Below are 23,078 nucleotides of genomic sequence, written 5' to 3' on the forward strand. Positions count from 1 at the left end.
TTCCTGTGGCTGGCTACGAGTGACAGCTCCCTTGCCTCTGCCCAGAGGAATGATGGAGTACCGTACTGTGTATGGCTAACCCAGGAAAAGATCCAAATTTAAAATGTGAAGCACAGTTTCAACTGAATTCATATTGTTTTTATGCCATGGTGAAACTGAAAAATTATAAATCCAAACATTGAAAGCCAGGAATCGTATATAGTTAGCACATGCTAGCAATTCATTAAGAGATTCTCATAGCATTCCTTAAAAGTAGACTCGAATAAAAAAAGATAATGATGACAATAGCAGTCATCAGCTCAGGTCACCATCACAAGATACCATAGACATAGTAGCTGGCATAAGAATCTATTTTCTTACAGCTCCAGAGGAGCAGGGAGTCTGGGCTCAGCAAATACACTTTCTGGGAAGGACTCCACTTTTGAATTATAGATGTACTCCCATAGTCTCCCTGTCTAAGGAAAGAGAGAGAAAGAGAGAGGGGGGAATACAATAATATTTACAATAGTTATGGTAGTACAATAGTATTTAACAATAGTAAAATGGTATGTAAAACAAAGTGACTTATATCACTTTGCTTTAAAGATCATTTTAAAATATATTTTATTGTATAGTAGACATGACATAAAGAGGGGATACAGTTACACAGGAACCTGTCACTCCTTCCCTCTCTGTCTCCCCCTTACCCTCTCATTCCTGTCCCCATGTTGAATATTTCATTTTCTACATAGTGTCTAGTCACTACCTATTAGACTCTATGCATTTTCCACTTTTATATTATTTTATACTACCTAAATTGTAAAGTACAAATTATGCTAAATGATAAAATTGGTATAGTTTAATTAATTAAAAATGCTTAGCACGAGGATACTCTTGCATAGCGAGTTTCTAACAGAATGAACATTTACTATCTAGGGATAATTCCATTACACAATTCCACTGATATAAATATGAACTTTTATATGGAAACAAGAGCTACATAATGTGTGATTGTTGTTCTTAATGTACCATGTTATTTCTCATGCCTTTTGTTGTCCCTTGGTGATTCTCATATTGTTCCAGTATCTATCCCTGTTATCTGGTATATTGTATATAAGTTTATTTGTTTATTTGAAATAGGAAAGGGAAGGGGAAAAACAAGATGAGGGAAGGGGGGAGGGAAATGGGGATGAGAACATGAGAAGGTGTATCAATGTGTGTGAGGTGATGTGTCTTCTGTCTGGTGAATATAACTGTAACCCTTCTATTAATTACAATAAAAAAGAATAAATAAATAAATATTAACTTTTGCAGAGAACAAAATGAATACAGATCCTTTCATTCTGATCCAGTCCCTGGATAGATTTTTTTTATTGTCATGATAATTTATAGAGGGGTTACAGTTCAATTGCATTCTTCAAGTAATACATGCATTATTTCTCGAACATTGATACCCTTTCTCATGTTTTTGTCCCCAATTCCCTCCCTCCACTCCTCCCAGTCATCTTATTTCCCCCTTCCCTTCCCTATTTCAAACAAACAAATACATATTTTTGTTTCTAAATTATTATTACTTAGAAGGCATCTGTGACATCTAGGATTCTCCAAACAGAGGATCACAATGGCTCAAAAGCTATGTACATATGGCCATATAGAATGAGACTGAACAAAATGAACTCTAGGATATGGAAACAAAAGGTTTATCTTTGTAATTATTGTTCTTAATGTACTATGTAAAGTTATTTCTTTTCTCTTTTTTCCCCTTATTGTATCTAACTTTGTTAGCCAGTGTATTGTATATCCTTTTATTTGCTTATTTGAAATAGGGAAGGGCAGATGTTGGGAGGGGGTGGGGGAGGGAAAGTGGGACAAAAACATGAGAGGGGGGATCAGTATCCACAACTTTACCAATGTAACTGGAACGCCTGTATACATCACCCCCTACAATGAAATATAATAATAATAATAATAATAATAATAATAATAATAATAATAAATGAAGGCATGTGTGAGTGAGAGAGGGCTCACATTTCTACTGGCAGACTGAATCCTCAGCATCTGAGACTCTTGTTATGTTGCTGTTTCTATAGGATGGGGTTTTGCCTTTTCCAGGTGATGATGCCAGGGAGGCAGTTAAACATGGTGTGGATGGCATCTTGGTGTCCAATCATGGGGCTCGACAGCTCGATGGGGTGCCAGCTACGGTGAGTTTCTGCATGTGCTGAGATTTCTCCTGGGAATTTCCATTGCCTGGGAAACTGACTGGCTTTACTTTTGGCTCTCCTCTGTGTGGTTTTGTGCAATCACCAAAGGTGAACTATGGTGTGAATGTGTGAGCTCTTTAAGTGGGGAAGAACCATATGAGTAGATACTAAGTTTTTAAAACTAGCCTAATGTACTTATTTGTCCAGTTATAAAAGAAGTCTTGTCGAGTAATGAGACAATCGTAGGCATGGATTACGTATTTAATTACAGGTGTATCAGTAGGTATCATATAAATTGGGATATTAAGGAAAACATCAAGCTGCAAGAATGCAAAGAAGGGGATGTAGTAAAAAGTACACAGAAGGTACTGAGAAATGAAAGGCAATAGAAGTCCTCCATCTTAGCTGAGAGGAAGCTAGCTGAAAATAAGCAACTCAGGTTGAGTTGACTGGTTTCTCAGGTGATTTTTTTGGGGGGGAGGTGGGTCACTTATTTGCCTTGAACTAAGGGCCTAAGCACAGTGCCTGAATTGTGTCACTTAAGGCCAGTGCTCCACCACTTTGAGCCACACCACCACTTCCCGTTTTCTGGTGGCTAATTAAAGATAAGAGTCTCAGACATTCCTGCCCAGGCTAAGCCTTGAATCATATTCTTGGGATCTCAGCTTTCTGAGTAAATGAGATTATAAGTATGAGCCACCGGCCCCCCAGCATCAGGAGAATATTTGTGCTCTCTGAAGTACTTGAAGGAAATCATCACACACAGGCCACAGTTCAGATCTTAACCCTGTAGATGGTTCACAGGCATCAGGATGTTTTAAAGTTACCTGAGAGATACCAGTAGAAACTTACGCTTTTAATACTGGTCCAGACAAATCTAGACACACGCTTTAAACCCGTCTACCAAGTGCTGAGAGGTATAACAGAGAGCAGTCAGTCCCAAGAGGACTCAGAGCCAAAGAAACCAATACAAACTCATCAAGCAGTCAGTCTTATGGACCCACACAGCAGGAAGTGGATTCCATCCATCTCTGATCTGGAAACAGTAGCAAGACATTGAAGGTGCACGGCACTGCAATGATTTCCTGCCATGCTGCCTCCTGGTGAGGACTTGGCTGGGATTTCCGTGGAGGGAGCAGTCACATGGCAACTCCTTTGCATTTTTGCCCTGTCCCTTGGTAGGTTCCTGGTTTTAACGGTCATGAACCTACATGTGTTATGGGGAGGGATGACATGTGCTGGTGTTTGAACTCTCCAATAAGAGTGGTGGACTCCTGACAAATCATCTGCCTGGATGAATATTGTGAATTACTAGGAATACAACAGAATGTATACTGCAGAGGGTTCTGGCTTGACATGGAACTATTAAGGGTCTTTGATGACCATACACCATGGCAGAGAAAAGAGAAGCCTGAGCTGAGAGAAGAATGAGAGAATCAACTAGTTCCATATATTCATTTCCTTTTCTTTTGAAGTGAGACACCAATCAGATGATTTCTTTACTGTCTTTCAGCTATGATGGTTTATAATTTCATCTGCCATTGGAAAAGTAACTTTGTATCATATAACAAAACTTAATATATAGGTATAGATAAGTTTACTAACTGTATCTGAAAGTTTTCTGACTGTAGCCTTTTTCTGAGCTGGATTGTCATGTACACTGTCCTCTTTATCAGTACCATTCTGTCATAATTATTGTTCTGTTGTCTGTCATTGAAATAACCTGTTGCACTTCTTCAAACAACAGGAAATTGAATGTTGTGCTCAGTAACAGTAGAAGAGCCAGGCAGTAGTCAAATACAACCGCAGTAAACTTGCTGATTAATATGGCAAAATCCATAGGACATCCGTGAGAGTCTTATGGTAGAATAAATGTCTGCAGGGGAATATTGAGTGCATGTATGGCTGTGAGGATTTTTTTTTTTCTGAAACACTAGTGGTCATAGCCAACCAAGTCTATACATGGTAAGATTTATCCTGCCAAAGATTTAAAATCAGAGAACTGGAAGTTGTCAGCCCTCTCTCTCTCTCTCTCAGCTTTGCTTTTTGAGGCATGGCATTTTAGATGATATTAAATGTTGCCTCCAGGTAAAAAAGATGTGGAAAGTGAAGCCTTTTTTTTGAGCAGGGCGGAGAAACTGGTTACAGCTCAAGGCTTTTCCCCAGATTTATGCCTCACTTGTGTATGAGGACATAGACTTAGTGTGCAGGCCAAATTAAGTTTGTTTTCTAAAAATAAAGTATAAATCTCATGAAATCAAATCTAACTAGATTTTTAAGGGGAAAATATCTAACTGGTGTGGTTTCTTTCCTTCTAGCTGAGTGCCTATGGAAACTTACCTAAAAGGGCTTTTTGAGTTGCGGTCTTAGAGACCGTTTTTTAAAAAAACAATAACCCTCCCCTATGTACATGGAGGGAGATACTTGTTTGAGTTTTGCCTCATACTTTAGAGAAAATTTAAGGCCCATGATGATGAGAGAAATGTGAGAAAGTACTCAGTGTATGGCAAATGGGGATTTTTTTTTTCCTCCTCGATGTGTGGGTTTTGAGGTGAGCAAAGACTTGAAGGGGGCTGGGGTCTAAAATTTTTCATGAAATACACAGAAGGTCTCACTGTCTTCAGGTCTGGTTACATCATAAGTCAGATCCTAGGGGCAATGTGATTTCATGGGAGGGGCACTGAAATGGGAGCACTGGACTTGCATGTCTTACCCTTGGTCTTCCTAAAGGGGTGAGAGAATACACAGAAGATGGCTTAGACTTTTATTCCTATGTCTTCCTAGTGTTGTGTTGATTGCAAAAAATAAAATGCAATGATGGGGCTATATGATCTATTCATTTTTTAAAACAAATCAAGGTGTTCTCCAATCTGGAGTAATTTCACTTCAGATCTTCTTAACCCATTATTCTGAAAATTACTGCCAAGCCTCAACTATATCCAAAAGGAGTTCAAACCACCACCACCACCACTACAAGAGAATAAGTACATGCACAAATGTAAGTTCATCTCATCTCTTATGGCAGTACTGTGACCTGAGTTGGGCTTCAGTAATAAGATGTGATAGAGCAAAATTCAAATTCACAGCAACATTGCTTCTTAAACTGGGATATAATCACAGGTTCTGTGAAGAGTTCGGATCCCAATACTAATACCCACCCTCACTACCAGTTTTGCATTTTATTTTGTTGCTTACTAAACAGACTTACAATGTTCTTTTCCACTGTAAACTATTTTCATAAGCAGCTGAGAGTCAAGTTGAATGCCTAAGTATGTTTCATCAGGCTTATCAGTATTCTTTTTTTTTTCTTTCAGAAAGCGTTCTGGTTGAGGTTCAGTGGTTGAACATTTGTCTAATATATGCAAGGCTCTGACTGGTATCTCCAGTTCTGGCCCAATAAAGTAAATAAACAAACCTAAAGTAAAAAAAGGTCTAGGTAGCTCCATATTGAGAATACTTGATGTATCAGTTAGCTTTTCCTGTGTAACAACCCATCCTGAAACCCACTGACTAAAAACAATATCGACTTATTATTTTCACAGTTTCGTGGGTTGGTGAGATAAGCTGAGCTCTATTTTGTATACTGTGGTTCATACACGGAAGAGCCTGTGGTCAGCTACTAGATCCCCTAGGTCAAGCTGGTAACAGAAGGTCTCAGCAGAGACGGCTCACACAGTATTTCCTTTCTTGTAGCATGTTAAATGGACTTGTTCTCGCAAGAAGGCAGATTTCCTAGAGAGTCATCCCAGGTCTCCTGAGAAGAAGGCTTCAAATGACTTACTATTAACTTCTACATTCTATTGGTCAAAGCAAGTCGCATGGCCAGTTTCCACTCCTCCAACTTCTGCTCATACCAGGGTGCCACAATCCTTCTAGAAAATGAAGATAGAGGGGGAAATCACTGTGGTGAAATTTGCATTTGTCAACAGTGAGCTAAATCTCTGTGGGCCAGTGATTGTCAAAGAGTGTTTAGGAACAAGCTCACAAGAGTGATGGATGGGTGGGGTAGAGAATCAGAAGTGGATTTATAGAATCAGAAGTGGATTTATACATACTGGTCTCCTTGGCTCTTAACAAAAGAAACTCTAGTTTATGCTTGATTTTGATTCTATTCAACTGTGCTTTGGTTTGGATTGTTTAAGGCCCTGTATCTAAAATTTCATAAAGGAAGAAAATAATTAAGGGGATGGATGTGAAGCATAAGAAAAATATAACAAGTACAACCAAGCTTTAACAGAGCGGATTGTGTACCTGTATTTATTTGCTGAATCTGCCCTGATCAAAATTGTTTATGTAATATATGTTTTTATAAAGGTTCAATTGCAGAACAAAAAAGAAAGGCTAGAAACACTCGACACTGAAAGGAACTTCCTTATCCATGGACAAATGAACTACAAAGGCATGCTCCATTTTATAACCCAAGATTCACTTTTTCAGTATTCTTTTTTTTCCAGTATTCTTATTCGTTTATTTTGAGGCCAGGTTCAGCACTGGGAATAGCCCAAACAGACTTGATTTGTGTGACTTTGAAAATGCATATTGAACTGGAGCTAGCTAATATTTTTCTTTGGTTCTGGTTTCAAATGGGGGAAATATGCTTAATTATGGCTTGCATCATCACTTGGAAATTGTAGCATTGATATGTTGATGTAACTTGCCTGAATGTATAAGGAAGGGGACATATGTAAATGGATCCAAAGCATGATTGGCAAGGCAGAAAAGCCAAAAAGAAAAGGGGAAAATGGCATTACCTGCCAGACATTTAGAGGCCACCTGCCAAGTGTTGCTTTTCCTTCCCCCAAATCTGTAGCTGTGTTTGGTTTTTAGCCTTTTACATAAAACCCTATTTAAGTTTAGCCACTAACATTTTAAGGGAGAAGTAGGAAAGCCTTTGAGTGATTTCAACACAATTATTTCTGGAAAAAGTGCAGTTAAGGGTATGATAGTTCCACAGCATGCAGCTTAAATGGAGTCTGGATTTCATTTTAGATTTAAACATTTGGAGATGAATGAGGGTCATGTCTATAGATTTTTGTTATCTACAGGAAGGGTTTCAATTCTGAAACATGAAGATTTATAACAAGAAAACAGTTTCATAGGCTAGATATTGCCACATGACGCTGTAAAATGAAAGGTTCCAAATCAGTGATTGTAAGTGGATACTTATTCCCTTGCAACTTTGTACTAACAGAGGTCTGCTGATCCAGGCTTGAGGTCTGCTATCTGTATGGGCTGCATGCTTCAGTTCCAGATGTTAACCTGGGATAGCTCTGCTTCCTAAATAGTTGCTCTGGGGTCCAACTAGTGAGAGCAACATGGCCTTGGGGGATGTTCACTACACGACACATGACAAAGGTATGAGAGTAAGTAGAGTACAAAAAATAAGGCTGCATGAAAGTGTTGCTCAGCCTTGTCCCTTTGACACATCTGCACGTTATTGACCAAAATATGGCATATAGACAAGGTTAAAGTGAAGGACTGGGCAAGTTTATTCCATTTCTTCTAGTGTGAGAAACAGAAGTTGAAGAAAATGAATTTAGAGATACTTGAAAGAATAAAAGAGGTTACTCTGTGTGGATCCTGTATTTGCTAAGCCCATCCTCATTGCAACTCAAGCCAAGAAATTTCAGGTTACTTGTGATCATGTTCCTTTAAGAAAAAGGAACATGTTTCATAGAAAAATTTCTAATGTATATCTGTATGAAAAGCATAGTAGACAGGAAAAACAAAGACAGACTACATTTTTCCTAACGAGTTAAGTTGCATTTTTTATATAACACTCTTTATGTGAATTTCAGCCATTGATTTGCTATTAATAAGCAAAATGGTAACAATAATCAATATCAAGAAGATACTTTATTTTCATAAAAGAAAAGCTTAGAGGTTGGAAAAGATCGAGAATGATGATGAAAGGGTAACACTGACCAAGATTCCCTGTGCTTGTAAACTGATTTATTGAATTGAAATTTCTTTGTACAACTACTTATTAAAGATAATAATAATTAATAACAATATACTTGTTCAAAGTGCTAGACTAAAATTTTAGAACAGAAAGAAAAACAAATGTTGGAAAAAAATGAGCTACTTAATTCCAGATCAGTTGATTTCTTTTCAGTAAGCAATTTGTATTCTTTTTTTGGAGAGAATTAATTTTGTCTGTTAAGTCTCTCTCGCTCGCTCTCTCTGTCTCTGTCTCTGTCTCTCTCTCTCTCTCTCTGTCTCTCTGTCTCTCTCTCTCTCTCTCTCTCTCTCTCTCTCTCTCTCTCTCTCTCTCTCTCTCTCTCTCTCTCTCTCTCTCTCTCTCTCTCTCTCTCCTCATTAGTTGAATTCTAGATCTTTGGAGGTAAGTTTTAACAACAGTTCATGAATATGTCCATTATCATTATCATTCTCTTCTCTCCACAGATCGATGCCCTGCCAGAAATTGTGGAGGCTGTGGAAGGAAAGGTGGAAGTTTTTCTGGATGGAGGTGTGAGAAAGGGCACTGATGTTCTGAAAGCATTGGCCCTGGGTGCCAAGGCTGTGTTTGTGGGGAGACCCATCATATGGGGCTTGGCATTTCAGGTAACTTGATCAATAAATACATGAAACAATGCTTTCACAGTGAAATAAATGCATGAATGCAGACACACTGAGTAATCCAGCATATTTGGATTTATTTAATTGTTTAGGGAGAGAGAGGTGTCCAAGATGTTCTTGAGATACTCAAAGAAGAATTTCGTTTGGCCATGGCTCTGAGTGGTAAGGCTCTCACACTCATTTATAGCTTTCTTTACTTCTGTATCCTTAATCTAGGCTCCTTAGTGGAAAAAACTGGGTGAGGTGAAAGAGGATGGCATGGATTTGAAGATGACTTCATGGGTACAACTCAGTTCAGAGCACTTTTGAACTGTGAGGTTCTAAAGTGCTCATAGTCTGGGGCAGTTACTTACCCTTCATCTTTGATGGTTTCTGACTATCTTGCAACTAGTCATGCTCTTCTCATCTCATAAGTGCATACATCTAACTGGATAACCAACCCTCCCACCCAAAGTGCCAGGCCAAGTTCTACCTGTATAACAGTAGACTGCTAAATTTCTCCCTTCTACCCTGCAATCTCTGCAGGCTCAGGACATGTTCAAATCATAGTTTCAGTTGCTCAGGTGGAAAAATCTCCAGTCATTTTTGATTCTCCTCTTTCTGCTTGTCTTTGTGCTCATATCTATAGGGCTTTTATTATTAAAATATAACGAGAATGTGAATATAACCAGAATATGATTAGACTATTGGAATACTGTTATTATAATATAATCAATGGATGACTCTACTGCAACCAATGTGTCTGACTTCATCATCATCTCTCTTGCTGTAGTGTAAGAGGTCTGTCTTCGGTCACTTACCACTCTGTCTCTTTTACTCACTGCAAGCAAAAAGGCTGCTTAAAAACACTAAGTTAGCTCCTGTTACTGTTCTGATCAGACCTTTTCAGTGGCTCCTGATTTATTCCAAGTAAATACCAAAGTCCTTACAGTGGTTTACAGGGCCTTATGTGGTTGACCCCTGATAACAGCTCTTACTGTTGCACCTTTTGTAATCTGTCCAGGCCACATTTGCCTCCTGTATAGTCTGTGACTCTGTCAGATATATGTCCACTTTTACATTGGCTATTCACACTTCCTGGATTTTTCTCCTCCAGATAACTAAGTGAACAACTTCCTCATGTCCTTCCTGCTCACTGGTAAATTGTAGTTTGGCAAAGGGAACTACTGGTACTGCTCTGGTTAAGTGAGCCATCCATCCCTCACCCATCCATTCAACTTCCATTTTTCTCTCGCTGTTCTCATTTCCTTCTTTCCCTTTAGTAGCTAACACTTGCTGTATGTCATCTGTCTCATAATTGGCCTTCTAGTTCCATCTGTTTTCCCTTTAGACTGTTATCAATGTGAACCAGGGATTTTTTTTGTCTTTTGTCATTATTACAATATTTTTAAATTTTAGAACCGAACCTGGCATATAAACAATAATTTTTTGTTGAAAAAGTGAATGAATAAATGCTATCACTACTACATTTGAATCCAAATAGACTTCCAGCTGCAAAAAAAAATGGGCCTTAAGTAAATTATCCACTACCCCATTTTTGGGTGGTAAATAGGAATCCTTTTCTGTGACCTGAGTAATTCAGATTGTCTTGATCAAACTCCTAAGATAAGTTGTCTACTCACTGCTACACTCATAGTCCTGTCAGAGCCTCCATAACAATGCTATTCTGTGAATCCTCTCTACACATTTTCATTTGCTACAGACATATCCTAAAAGGGAGCTTTCAGCCACTCGCTCTCTATTAAATGTGGCAGAAAGAATACACTCTTTGTGTTAATAAAAATATGTGCCAGTCATTTTGTGTTAAGGACTGTTTAGGTAATAAAAATGGTCTCATGCCACATAAGATTTGGCAAGCCTACCTTGAATCATAAACCTTACATTTGTCAAGTTTTACATTCCTTGGGAAAACGATTACCTGCCTGATTATTATTGCATTCATTTCATATTAAATGTATGCATTATTATTTTTTTCAGGGTGCCAGAATGTGAAAGTCATCGACAAGACATTGGTGCAGAAAAATCCTTTGGCTGTTTCCAAGATCTGACAGTGCACAATATTTTCCCATCTGTATTATTTTTTTCAGCATGTATTACTTGACAAAGAGATACTGTGCAGAAGAGACCACAGCCTGTAATTCTCCACTTCAACACAAAGGGTGTCGTTCTTCTCCCACAAAAAAAGCCATCCCTTTTAGTTCATTGGTTTTGACTTTTCAATGGGAGTCCTAGGAACCTTTTAGAAAGAAATAGACTTGCATCCTGGAAATATATTAAGTGTTAAAAAAGAAAACATTGAAAATGTGTTTAGACAAAATCATGCCCTGGCAGGCAAAAGTGCTGGGAAACAAAAGATATTCTTTTGGTAAAAGTTGAGGTAGTGAGCATTCTGCTGTTTATGAAGTTGCATTGTGTTTAAATAGCCTTAATATACGCTGGCTCTTAAATTGCAAGCTGTGGTTGGAAATGTTGGAAATGCTTAAGAGAAACACGAGATTTGGAGAAGGTAGCACTGGGTAGGATTGAAATAAAGTAGTAATTTGTGTTTCCTAGATAATTTTAGCTTAGTTTTTTTTTAAACATCCTGAGTTAATTCTTTAGATTTCCAACTGCAAATTTAGTGTCTGAATAAATGGTCATATTTTGTGGAATATATTATTTCTTAATCAAAATAAAACATATCTTGATTTTGAAAATAAGGTCTATCTTGTCTATTTGTAATGAGGAAGATTGTAGTGATTTTAAATTTTAAACCCTAATCTTCTCCTTGGTATCATTTTGTATACATCATTAATTTCTCTTCTGTGGATTTTATATTCTTTTGCACCTTCTTTATTTGTAGTCACACTCCAATCCAATGACATAATTTGTAGAGAAAAAGAGAATGGGGATCCTTCCTTCTCCCCCCCCCAGTCCTTCTTTTAAATGGTCATGGTGTCCCTCCCACCCTCCCTCCTTCCCTCCCTCCCTCCCTTCTTTCTTTCCTCCCTCTCTTTCTGTCCTTCATTTGCTAATTGATGTCAAACTTAAGAGGAAACTATCTAACACAGAAAGTGTAGATCCCCTCAGCTTTCTGCTGTCCTGTGCCTTGTTATGACCAATACTTTTCCCATGCCCAGGATGGACGTACTCCTTTATTAAGTAGGGTAGTGGAGCCAGCAGCAAAAGATCTATTCCTAGGATGTGATGAAGAAACAGAAGGGACAATGCATGAGTGTAGGTATCAAGTTCACAGGACATGTGCCATTAGTAAGGATGCCCTGGTAACTTTGTTGCTGGTCCTGATCACAGGACTTTTAGGTTTATTTCCACACCCATTATTTGAAAATGGGAGATTTACTTCATAGGTAAAATAATTGTTTTTTGTGGGTCATGGGGCTTGAACTCGGCCTGAGCGCTGTCCCTGACCTCTTCAACTCAAGGCTACCACCCTACCCTTTGACCCACAGCCCCACTTCCCTTTTACTAGTGATTAATTGGAGACAAGAGTCTCATGGTTTTTAGTACCCAGGCTGGCTTTGAACTGTGATCTTCAAATCTCAGCCTCCTGAGAAGCTGGGATTACAGGTGTAAGCCACCATGCCCGGCAAGGAAAAACAATTTTTAAGCTAATTTCTATCCATCTCCCTAATTGATGGTTCAGCAATTGTAAGGTACTGAGTGAAACCACTGGCAGAATCACTGCAGTAAAGTTTGAGTTTACATTGTGTTATCATTATACTTTGTTGTTTTTCAGGTCTGTTTCACTTATCTTCTCCTTTCCATCATTAAATTTCAGGGCACTCATAACTAGCAACATGGACACAAACATAGATTTTTTTCTGAAATTATTAAATTTGATTTAAACAAAAAAAACGAATCACTCTGGGACTGGAAATTTGGCCTACTGGTAGAGTGCTTGCCTAGCATGCATGAAGACCCGAGTTTGATTCCTTGGTACCACATACATAGAAAAAAGCTGGAAGTGGTACTGTGGCTCAAGTGACAGAGCTCTAGCCTTGAGAAAGTCCAAGGACAGTGCTCAGGCCCTGAGTTCAAGCCCCAGGAGTAGTTATATAATAATCTGTATTGCCCATTGTAATTTGTAAATACTTTTGCTGATAGCAAAGAATCTTCATGTTGACTTAGAATGTAGTTGCTTGAAGATCATAAATTACAATGACTGATGTTTTGGGGAGATGATTTCCCATGACATTTTCCTATCAAGAGAATAGAGATCAACAAATTTATGCCCATTCCAGTGAAAATGAAGAAAACTGGATTTCATATGTAAATTTCTTATCATTGTTATGAGCTCCTGGTATCCCCTTCTTGAATGCAGAGTTAGACTATACCTGAGAGTTTTATATTGGATATTTTTTTCTATAATCAGAATGCTGTACAGTAGTTTTATTTAACTTTTTTTTTTTGCCAGTCTTGGGCTTAAGCTCAGGGCCTGAGCACTTTCCTTGGATTTTTCTCAACGCTAGAACTCTATCACTTGAGCCTCAACACCACTTCTGGCTTTTTCTAAGTATGTGGTACCAAGGAATCGAACCTGGGTCTTCGTGCATGCAAGGCAAGCACTCTACTACTAGGCCAAACTCCCGGCCCTTTAACTTTTTAAGGATAACTTGACAGTGATGACAATGTGAGGATGTTGATGACACAATTCTTGTGATGAGTCTTTTTCCTTAAACCTGACATCAGTTCGTTGAGTAAGACAATTGAAGAGTTTACCTATCCTGAATTAAATTTAATAATAACCCCATGCATAAACATTACACATAGTAGTGGATGGCATGAGATATCTATCTCCTCACCAAATTTCTAGAAGTTGGATGAGGAAGCAATAAGAAGCGGATATTTGTTTGCTGTTTTCTTTTGTGTGTGTTATTTCATATAACTTATGCAACAGAGCAATGTTTCTCGAACTTTATGTGTACCAGAAACACGTAGAAGGTGGTTAAGATTTATTATGTAGTCTCACACCCAGAGATTCTGATTCAGCCAGCTGAGGAAGCCTGCTGTTTCATGTAGGTTATAGGTAGAGTTCATGACCCATGCAGCTGCTCTCTGGAAATTGAGTCCTTATCTGTTATGGAAATGTAATCATATAGTAATATGTACCAAATTACTTGGACTAGATATATAGTTGGACAAATGTTACATTGTACACCTGTACACACAATGTGATGGGAGAGCACTTCCACCATCTTACAAAGTATCTGTTCCTTCAGAAGTCAATTTCTTGACTTCCATTGCCAGTGGTGTTGACGAGCCTAGAACCTGGAACCATTAGTATATGCCTTGTCCTAAGATTTCTCTGCTTATCCCATATAAAAGCTATCCATGCTATGAAGTATATCAAAGATATTTGTTCTGTTCAATGGTCTGTCCCATTGGTGGGTCCCAATTATGACCCACTGTAGAAATATACTACAATCTAACTATCTCTTCTATAATCATCCAGTGTTTTGGGTTATTTCCACTTTTTCTTCTTTCTTTCCTGTCAGAAGCATCTTCTGATTTTCATGAAAATACAATTTTTATGTTTTTATGACTTTCTCCAGAAGGGTATCTAGACTTTCATATAAAGGCTTTTTAAGTGTTCCTAATTTCTTTCAGTGTGAGCATTGAGCAGATTATGCTAAACTTGGACAGGACTCACATCTGGTTTATAAACCCTAAAGTCCTCACAGCCTACAATATGTCTTCATAGATGTTTGTATTCCTCATATTCCAAATCTGTCTATGCCATTAAATAGAACTGTGTTTGAGCTCTGTAGATGTGCTGGGTGAGTGGCAATAGATATTGCCAGAATCTTCTTTTCTTAAGCTTGCCCATCTTCTGCGACCTGAGAGAATAATGTGGGTATGAAATAAACTTTCTTGAAAACCTGGATAACCGGGCTGAGAACCTTGATTTCCAGGCTTGTTTGAATGCAGAGTTTGGTGCGGATGCTTCTTAGCGTGCAGTTTGCAAATGGCATCTGTGTCACTGCTGTGTTATTCATTTGCTTGTTTATCTTGCCAAAACACTGGTGTTTGTGAAACAGTTTTAGAGGGTTGTGGTAGAGGAGGATAGCATGAAAGGAAGTTGTGGTTTGTTCTCAAACTGGGAGAAAAGACATTTTTCTCTTATAAAATAGATCATTTATTTTCGGTCTGATGCACTGTGTAACATAGTGGTTTCATAGCAACAAAGTAAAGTTTGTTTAGGAAGCCCAAAGTTCTTTTATAATATAAAGGCTGAGGATACATTTTCTGAACTTAGATTTGCTTCAGTGTGCACTCTGTCACAGAGTAGGTAGTTAGGCATCAGGGTGAGAGTTTACCTTAGGCAATGTAAATGTTAACTCAAATGACAGAAGGTCATTATTGTATGTTGATGCAAGATAAAATCTTTTCTTATCTCATTTATAAGATGAAATTTCCTGTTTTTACCCAAATCTGACTCCAGTAATAAGTATTTTTTCTTTTCTTCTCCCCTTTCTTTTCTTCTCCAGTGCATAGCTGATTGGGGAAAATCAAAAGACACTTGAAAACAAAATAGTTTCCAGTTTGCTTTTTCACTGCATTTCTTTTCTAAATTTAGCTCACGAGAATAGGTTCAAGTGAAAATTTCTCACAGTGTTTTGCTTATTAGCAAAAAATCTAGGACCCAAAGTGTAAGTCCAAAATAAAAAGCCTGTTTGATTTCCATGCTTCCTTTGATTCAGTATCCCTGGGGAAAAGAACCTGGTCTGCCTTCCTGTGTTCCATTCTGATATCATTTATCTTTAAAGCCCATTTATTTGCCATTACAATCAAACTCCTGAGTGTTCCTTATTGACTAATCTTTTGTGGTAAGGTCCTTGATACTATATATGAAAATTATATTGCTATCACAAAAGCATTAAGATAAAACTGAAAGATTCTATGAACCATTACTGAACCTCAGGCCCTTTCACCTTTAGGTGTCTATGAAGAATAGTAGCTTCTATCTCTACCATCAGGTCATTATAAACATGCAGCATGAACTGCAAAACAGCTTAGAAGGGAAAATATCATTACAATGATTATCAATATGACCAAATATCATAGCTTCCCATATGCATTTTAGAGTTTTCATTAGAATGTCTTCAATGAATAATTAAATATTTTAAGAAATTCAACAGAACCAAAACATTTTATACCACTTATGTTTTGTGGCTATCGTTTTAGTCATTGCTGTGAACATTGAACTAAAAGCAGCTGGGTAGATAAATGTGACTTTACTAAAGTAGGACTATACTTTGATCTTGCATTAAAATAAGATATCCATTTATTTTTAAGCAAATTTAAGAGAAAATAATATTGAAATGATTTCTAATGTTAATGCAAAAGCTTCCTTTTGAAAGTAGACATTATAGCTTAAAAGTTTCTGCTCAATGTACTTAAAAATTTATGAAAACTTTAGTTTTATTTGATACTTTGAAAAATCACATCTGTATATAATATTCTCTGATCACAATCATCCTCTCATTACCCTTTTTTGTCTCCTGTAATTCTTCTTGCATGTCCACTCTGTTTTCCTAAATACCATCCTGTCAACTTTCATACCTTTAGAATAGATAACACATATAAGTTAAAGCATATACTATGTCTTCCTGAGTTTGGCTTCTGTCACTTAACATAATGATTTCCAGTTCTATTTAACTCCTTAGAAGTGATTAATTTCATTATTTTGAAAGGCTGACTGATTCTGTGTTGTGTGCTTAGACCTATTTCTTTCTCCATTCATCTCATGATCGCATAAACTTGGCTATTGCAATGGACATGATGGGAAGGTATCTCTTCACAATAGCGATACCTAACTGTTGATGCTTGTTTGGATTCCTTTGTGTATATAACCAGGAGTATAGTCATAGGGTATTTATGCAGGAACCTTCCTGCTGATTTCTACAATGGCTGGACTAATTTATAATCTCTCCTCCAGTAACCACGCCAGCATTTTTTGTTGTCTGTGTTCTTGATAGGCATTTGGGCTGAGATGGAATCCTAATAAAGTTTTGATTTGCATTTTTCTGATGACAAAGGACATTCAACATTGCTTTTGGGGGGGATTTGTTTGTTGGCCTATAGGCAGGGTCTAACTACCTAGTTAAGACCGGTCTTCAATACATAATTTTCCTCCCTCAGTTTCCATAGTGCTGATGTTAGTCATATAACATGATGCACATCTGAACGGTGACTTTTTCATGTACTACTGGCCCTTTTTACTTCATTTGTGATCTATCTAATCAACTCATATGCTCATTTATTGATTAGAATTTTTTGAGGACTTTGTAGATTCTAGATATTAACACTTAGTTAGATAAAAGAATGGCAAAGACTTTCCCCTTCTACAGTCTGTCTCTACGTGGAGTAACTTTTTTTTTTGTTGGTTGGGGGCCTGGGTGCTGTCCCTGAGCTCTTCAGCTCAAGGCTACCACCTTACCCCTTGAGCCATAGCACTATTTCCAGTTTTCTGTGCTTAATTGCAGATGAGAATCTCATGGTTTTTAGTGCCCTGGCTGGCTTTGAACTTTAATCCTCAGGTCTCAGCCTTCTGAGTAGGTAGAATTACAGGTATGAGCCATTGTGCCCGGCATGGAATAGCTTTTGATTTATAGTGTACACATGCTTTAATTTTATACCATATTAGTTGGCTTAAACTGAATTATGAATCCTATGAAATGAAGTAATTAGACTCTCAAACCTACTCTTTTCTTTTCCTTTTCTATCCTAATATTGTTAATGTTATTATTTTCATAGCTGTAGTCCCAAACATTCTATTCTGCATCAATATAGTTTCCCAAACTTATTTCACATTATTTTTCTCTCTAATGGATATAGAAGATATTATATAAACAGCATAGCTTCTTCCATTCTCTGATTACTTTAATCTTGACTCATTTTCTCTTGGTTCCCCAGAGTTCATCAACCAACTGTAATGTCAAGATTTAGCTGAATCCCCCAGCTGCATGCACATTTAAAACTCTGCTTGATGCTGTTGTAGCTGAATGGCCCTTCAGATGAGCATAACATTTTGGCATCACATTTTCCTTTTGGATTGGAAGACATTTTTGATTGTCTTCTGGCACTGAATGTGAACTGGAGAAATTGAGACTGGCTTACTTTTCTCCTCCTTAACATCAACTTAATCTCCTTTTCCACAAAGCTGATGTTTAAACAAAAGTATTTCCTTGAGTTTCAGCAACTTCAAGTAATACAATGCTGAATGGAACACAAATCACAATTTTAAAACAGAAATATTCATAATCCATTGTATTTCAGTTTTCATTTAAATATATAAGGAAAAGCAAGCTTATGTCATATCAATTATGAACATACATTTTATTAGCACAACTTCTCCAATTAAGACCCTCCTTTTAATGAATCCATTACTTTCCAATAGTCCAAAATATTGAATTCCTAACTTCTTTTTTGTTGTTGGTTGTGGGACTTGACTGCATTCATAGCTTCTATCATCTACAATTTGTGGGACATTTACCATCCAAGCCAGAAACAAATACTAATTAATGTAAATATTAATAAGGATTACCTCAGAGATTTTGACTGTTAGAAGTTTAATGTAATGTGTATCATAGTGTGAACAATTCTAGTTATTTCAGGAGAAGCAGAAATGTTCATTTTTGTGTTGGTCCTGAGGCTTTAGCTCAAAACCCAGGCTCTGTTTTGGAATTTGTTTGCTTGATTCCTTCATGTCATGTGAGGCACAGCTCCACTTCTGGCCTTGTGATGGCTAATTGGAGATATGAGTCTCATGGACTTATCTGCCCAGGCTGGCTTCAAATTTTAATCCTCTGATCTCATTCTCCTGAGAAGCTAGGGTTGCAGGTGTGAGCCATGGGTGCCTAGCTCAATCACTCTGTTTTAAAATAATTTCTAATGCACTTTAAGTGTCAGGAGAATTTTTTAATGAATTTAAAATGAAAGGACTATTTTCAAATTTCTCAAAACTTGACCAAGTAAAGATAAAGGTAAAACTCATTCTATTCCAGTATTCCTAAGCACATTCACATATACACTAAACCCATTAATTTTGAAAGTGTAATATTTATAGACTTAAGCATTGATAAAGTGCTAATCTGTCAAAGAAACAAAAGAATAAAAAAATTTACCTTACCTAACTCAGATATTCACAATTAATCTAGTACAGTATACACAAAAGCCAGAATTCATATATTGACCCAATTATTGGGTCAAGCGATGATTTTGTCAGCACAATTGTATAAACCATTGGCATCCTTTCCACTAAATCAACCAGATGCTTTGTTGTGATTTAAGCACAATCTAAATGAAATTCACAGGTCTCCCCTCAAATCTTATTTTAGATAAATGTTTCTTGGCTGATCTTATTCTAGATCTGTAAACAATTTATTTAGGATTATTTGATTGGCTTTCAATTTCTTTGCCATTTTTGTCCAACCTGTATTGGGCAGGTAATGGTGGAGAAAATGATGCAAGTGCAAAGAAAACAATATAGAAAGGTCTTGGGAAAGCTCTGTCAGGCCTTTCTCAGAAAGGGAGTAATTAGAAAGGCATGGGAGGCTTGTGTCTGACTGCTTTCCTATTTGAAATGCCCTTCTCCTTGGAACTCAGGAATGAGAATGTTTTCTTTTCTTTTCTTTTCGACAAAACATCATCTCTGTTAGCACCTATACTTTCAAAGTTCTTCAGGGCTTCAGGTAAGTAAATCACAGGAACATTTCTTTAAATTGTTGAGCAAAAATCGTATATGATATATGAATTGCCTTTGTTTGGTATTCAAAGGTTTACACTTTCCTGACAATAAACGTTCACTTGCTCTCCCGTGTTTTTATCTTATGGGGGGGGGTGGGGAGGTGGGAAAATGAAAACAGAGATAGAAGCAAGAAGAACCTCAAAGCAAGCATCAAAGCAAGGATTCAAACTTTCCTATCCATTTCAACATGCTTCATGTTCTCAAGACCCTTCTGATATTTTGACTCTCAGTCAGAAGCACAAATCAACTCTTCCCAGTATCTTCCTAAGAGTTAGAGTGACATCTTAGCCTAGATTCATTTATAGTTTTGCTCCCATCGATCTAAACTCAGTATGAAATGTTTGCATTGTTGAACTAGTTCAGTAAAATGAAGATCTATAATGAACATATATTTTAAAATAATTTCATCGGGAGGTTCAGAGGAAATGCAAGGAATGTATCATTTTAATTTTCAAGAGTTTGCCTAGATATTGATATGTTTTTAAACATTGCCATAGTGCTTTGTTGGAAGAAACAAACCACAATTTGAATTAGTCATCGAAAGGGAGTTAGCATCTTAGTTAATTCATTAAGTTCAATTAATTGGTAGAAGCAGCACTAGAGTTAATAATAAAACACAGTGAGATCTGGATGTAAGAAACCTAAAGAATTTGTTTATGGAAATCCTTGGAACAATACTATGAATTAGTTTATATAGCAGATGGAAGCTTCACGTAAGTATTTCTTTTTTTTAAAAAAAGGTTCAATTGTTTTAAATGACACAATTTTTCTTTCCCCACATTGCCATGCTGAAAGAACTGCAGGAAGACTGTAGGGTATAAGAGTACTTCAAGATCACAAAATAGTGCAGAGAATTCACCACGAAGGAGACAGAAAACAAATGGCATCATTAAGCCACAAAATCCAAAATCAGCGTGTGATAAAAGCTGCAGTTTTATAACATGTTTGGGCATTAGCCTCAGGGAAATGCTTTGAGACTCCTTTGTATTTTAGGCATGGGCTTCATTCTGCTATCAACAGTTGAGTATTATTTCAGTATAGAGAAATAATATTGAATGTGCAGAATCCACTGAATGAACCCACATTTGAAGAACAAAACTTGAGATTGAAGCCACAGGAAAATTAGCTAAAACACCTTGAATGTAGGAAGCTCATGTTTCTGTTGTCTCACATCAGATGCAGTTTTATACTTGTTCTCCCAGCAAAATTAACAATCTGCACAAAAGTTGCATGGGCCAGGCTGAATGTATACTCTGTATCTGAAATACTTCATCTGATCTAAAATCATCTTGTTTAATGAAAATCATACCTAAGTAATTAAACAAATAAGGTGCTCATAGGGTAAAATAATTAGCATGTCTAGATTATTTAGAGGAATGAAAATCTAAAATACATATAGTGGTTTTTACTTTAAATAGTTCTTTAAAAACAAGGAAAAGCAAGTAAATAAATAATAGACTCTGAAGTTTTTCCCAGTCCTGGGTCTTGAACTTAGGGTCTGGGCACTGTCTCTGAGCTTTTTTTTCCCCTCAAAGCTAACACTCTATGTGTGACAACTTTATTTACAACATGTTAGTGACTAACTGGAGAGTGTCATGGATTTTTCTGCCTGAGTTGGATTGGAACTGCTATCCTCAGATCTCAGCCTCTTGAGTAACTAGGATTACAGGCCTTAAGGTTGTTGGCACTTGGCAAGACTGTTTTTTGTATGTGTGTGCCCCAAATTGCATCACAGAATCATTTGTACACAAGATTTGGGGATATTAAGAAATCGGGGAGACTTTCATCCCAAACAACAAAAGAATAATGAATATTTATTTAGAATTATTTCCCACAGTGTGATCTGATGTTATGAAAAAATGAATTTCATACAAATCAATAACCAGTTAGTTCACTGCTATTTCCAACTCAGAATGCTGTATAGTAATCAAATACTAGAGAGGGAGGAAATGGTTTCTTGTCTATAGTAATGCAGCTGGTTTCCCAAATGTTTCTGAGCATGTGTGACAATCTATCAATCCAGTCTACTATATAGCTGTTCCTGTAGAAGGTCATTGCCTTTGACTCCCTAATTGCCCTACATCAGGCCTTGTCCTGCTCAGGGCCAGAGTCATGGAGAATATTGTTGAACACTTCCCTCTGGCTCAAATTCTGGTACTGGCACAGCCAGACTCCAGGATGGAGACAGAGACAGGAATCTAGCCATGAGTATCTGTTCCAGTTAGTTGTTTTTTTTTTCCAGGCTGGGATCTGGACCTTATTTGAACACCTGTGATTCTGCTCTCCATCCCCTTGGTTTGATGGTTGAGACAATTATTTCCACTGTTACATATGGGTAAGATAGCTAAATCCAGAAATAACACAGGGCACTGATTGACTGATTGTAAGAGATTTTGCATTACAATTGTGATTTAAAATTCATGAATACAGAACAGTTCCAAGAAGAATTTTCCAAGTATGGTACTTGTGGAAACACTTGTACAATGATCCTCAAGTTCTAGATCTACTCAGTTAACTTACATTGTTGACGACATTTCCACCATACAAGGAAAGAACAACAAGGTACACTGATTGGTAATGAAACACTGAAGAACAGAGTCAAAAGCAGAATGTTGCACATTGACACACTTACATTATCTCTATAAAGATATCTTTTATTTGTATTAACCACTGGCAATTGATTGATGAATCAGTTGTGGGATATGTATTATTAGCCAGTCTTTTTCTTCCACTGACAACTATACTTCTACTAAGTTATTTTTTAGTGAGTCCCTGGAAGATGGAAAGATTCCAGACTGTAAAAGTACTAATGGGTGAGAAATTTGAATTACAGAAAGAGTAATTCTCTGGTCCTGTTTCAGAAGTAATTTTTTTTAATGTCTTAGCACTGAGAACTTGTTTGAAGTTCTCTTATTCAATGGTTTTTCAACCTTTCTCTCTACTATCTGTCTAGATAATTAAAGCAGGAGGGGGGGAGAGGAGGGAGAGAGAGAGATTAAAACTATAGTAATTTTCTCTGGTCTTCACATAGTAAATACTCTGCGTACCTGTCTGGTATTTAAGATATGTATATATATTCATGTATATGTTATATATATATAACCTGCAACATTCATATACATTGATATATGCTACCAATATTTTGAGCTGCTAACACATTTGCCTGTTGCGTCAAAGCATCTGAAACTTTAAAGCCTGGCAAAGCAATGTTTTTCTTTTTCTTCTTCTATAATCCCAGAGTAAACATTAAGCAGACAGCATTTCTGCTTTGAGCATTAAAAGGGGGGGGAAAGGACTGAATTTGAAAAGCCTACTAGTACACTTTGGGGATTTCAGAAAGTGTCATTTGGCTGGGAGCTGAGTAGAGAAGTTGCCATGTTGCAGATGGGCTAGGAAGGGAGTCGTATGACCTCATTCATAACTTCACAGCTACTGTAAATACCAGCTGATGAATATTTATGTTATCCCTGGCTTAGACCTGAAAGACAAACAAGGAGGAAAAAAACCGAAAGTTAGGAAAAGGTTGTCTGAACTCTGTGGGATTTTTTTTTTTAACCAACACTTTC

The 23,078-nt window shown here is 37.2% G+C and overlaps 1 protein-coding gene across 1 annotated transcript in view; it reads left to right on the forward strand.

The window, feature by feature from the left end:
• Hao1 (hydroxyacid oxidase 1) overlaps window positions 1-11,448 on the forward strand; it is a 44,437-nt gene extending 32,989 nt beyond the window's left edge. The window contains exons 5-8 of the mRNA XM_090352015.1: window positions 2,092-2,183; window positions 8,589-8,747; window positions 8,855-8,924; window positions 10,740-11,448. Of these exons, the coding sequence (XP_090208141.1) occupies window positions 2,092-2,183; window positions 8,589-8,747; window positions 8,855-8,924; window positions 10,740-10,810 (392 nt within the window). The 3' untranslated portion in view covers window positions 10,811-11,448. The remainder of the gene's footprint in view (window positions 1-2,091; window positions 2,184-8,588; window positions 8,748-8,854; window positions 8,925-10,739) is intronic.
• Window positions 11,449-23,078: the final 11,630 nt, after the last annotated feature.

Source organism: Megascapheus bottae, chromosome 18 (assembly GCF_031878675.1).
Source record: "Megascapheus bottae isolate mThoBot1 chromosome 18, mThoBot2.hap1, whole genome shotgun sequence".
Taxonomy (NCBI): Eukaryota; Metazoa; Chordata; class Mammalia; order Rodentia; family Geomyidae; genus Megascapheus; species Megascapheus bottae.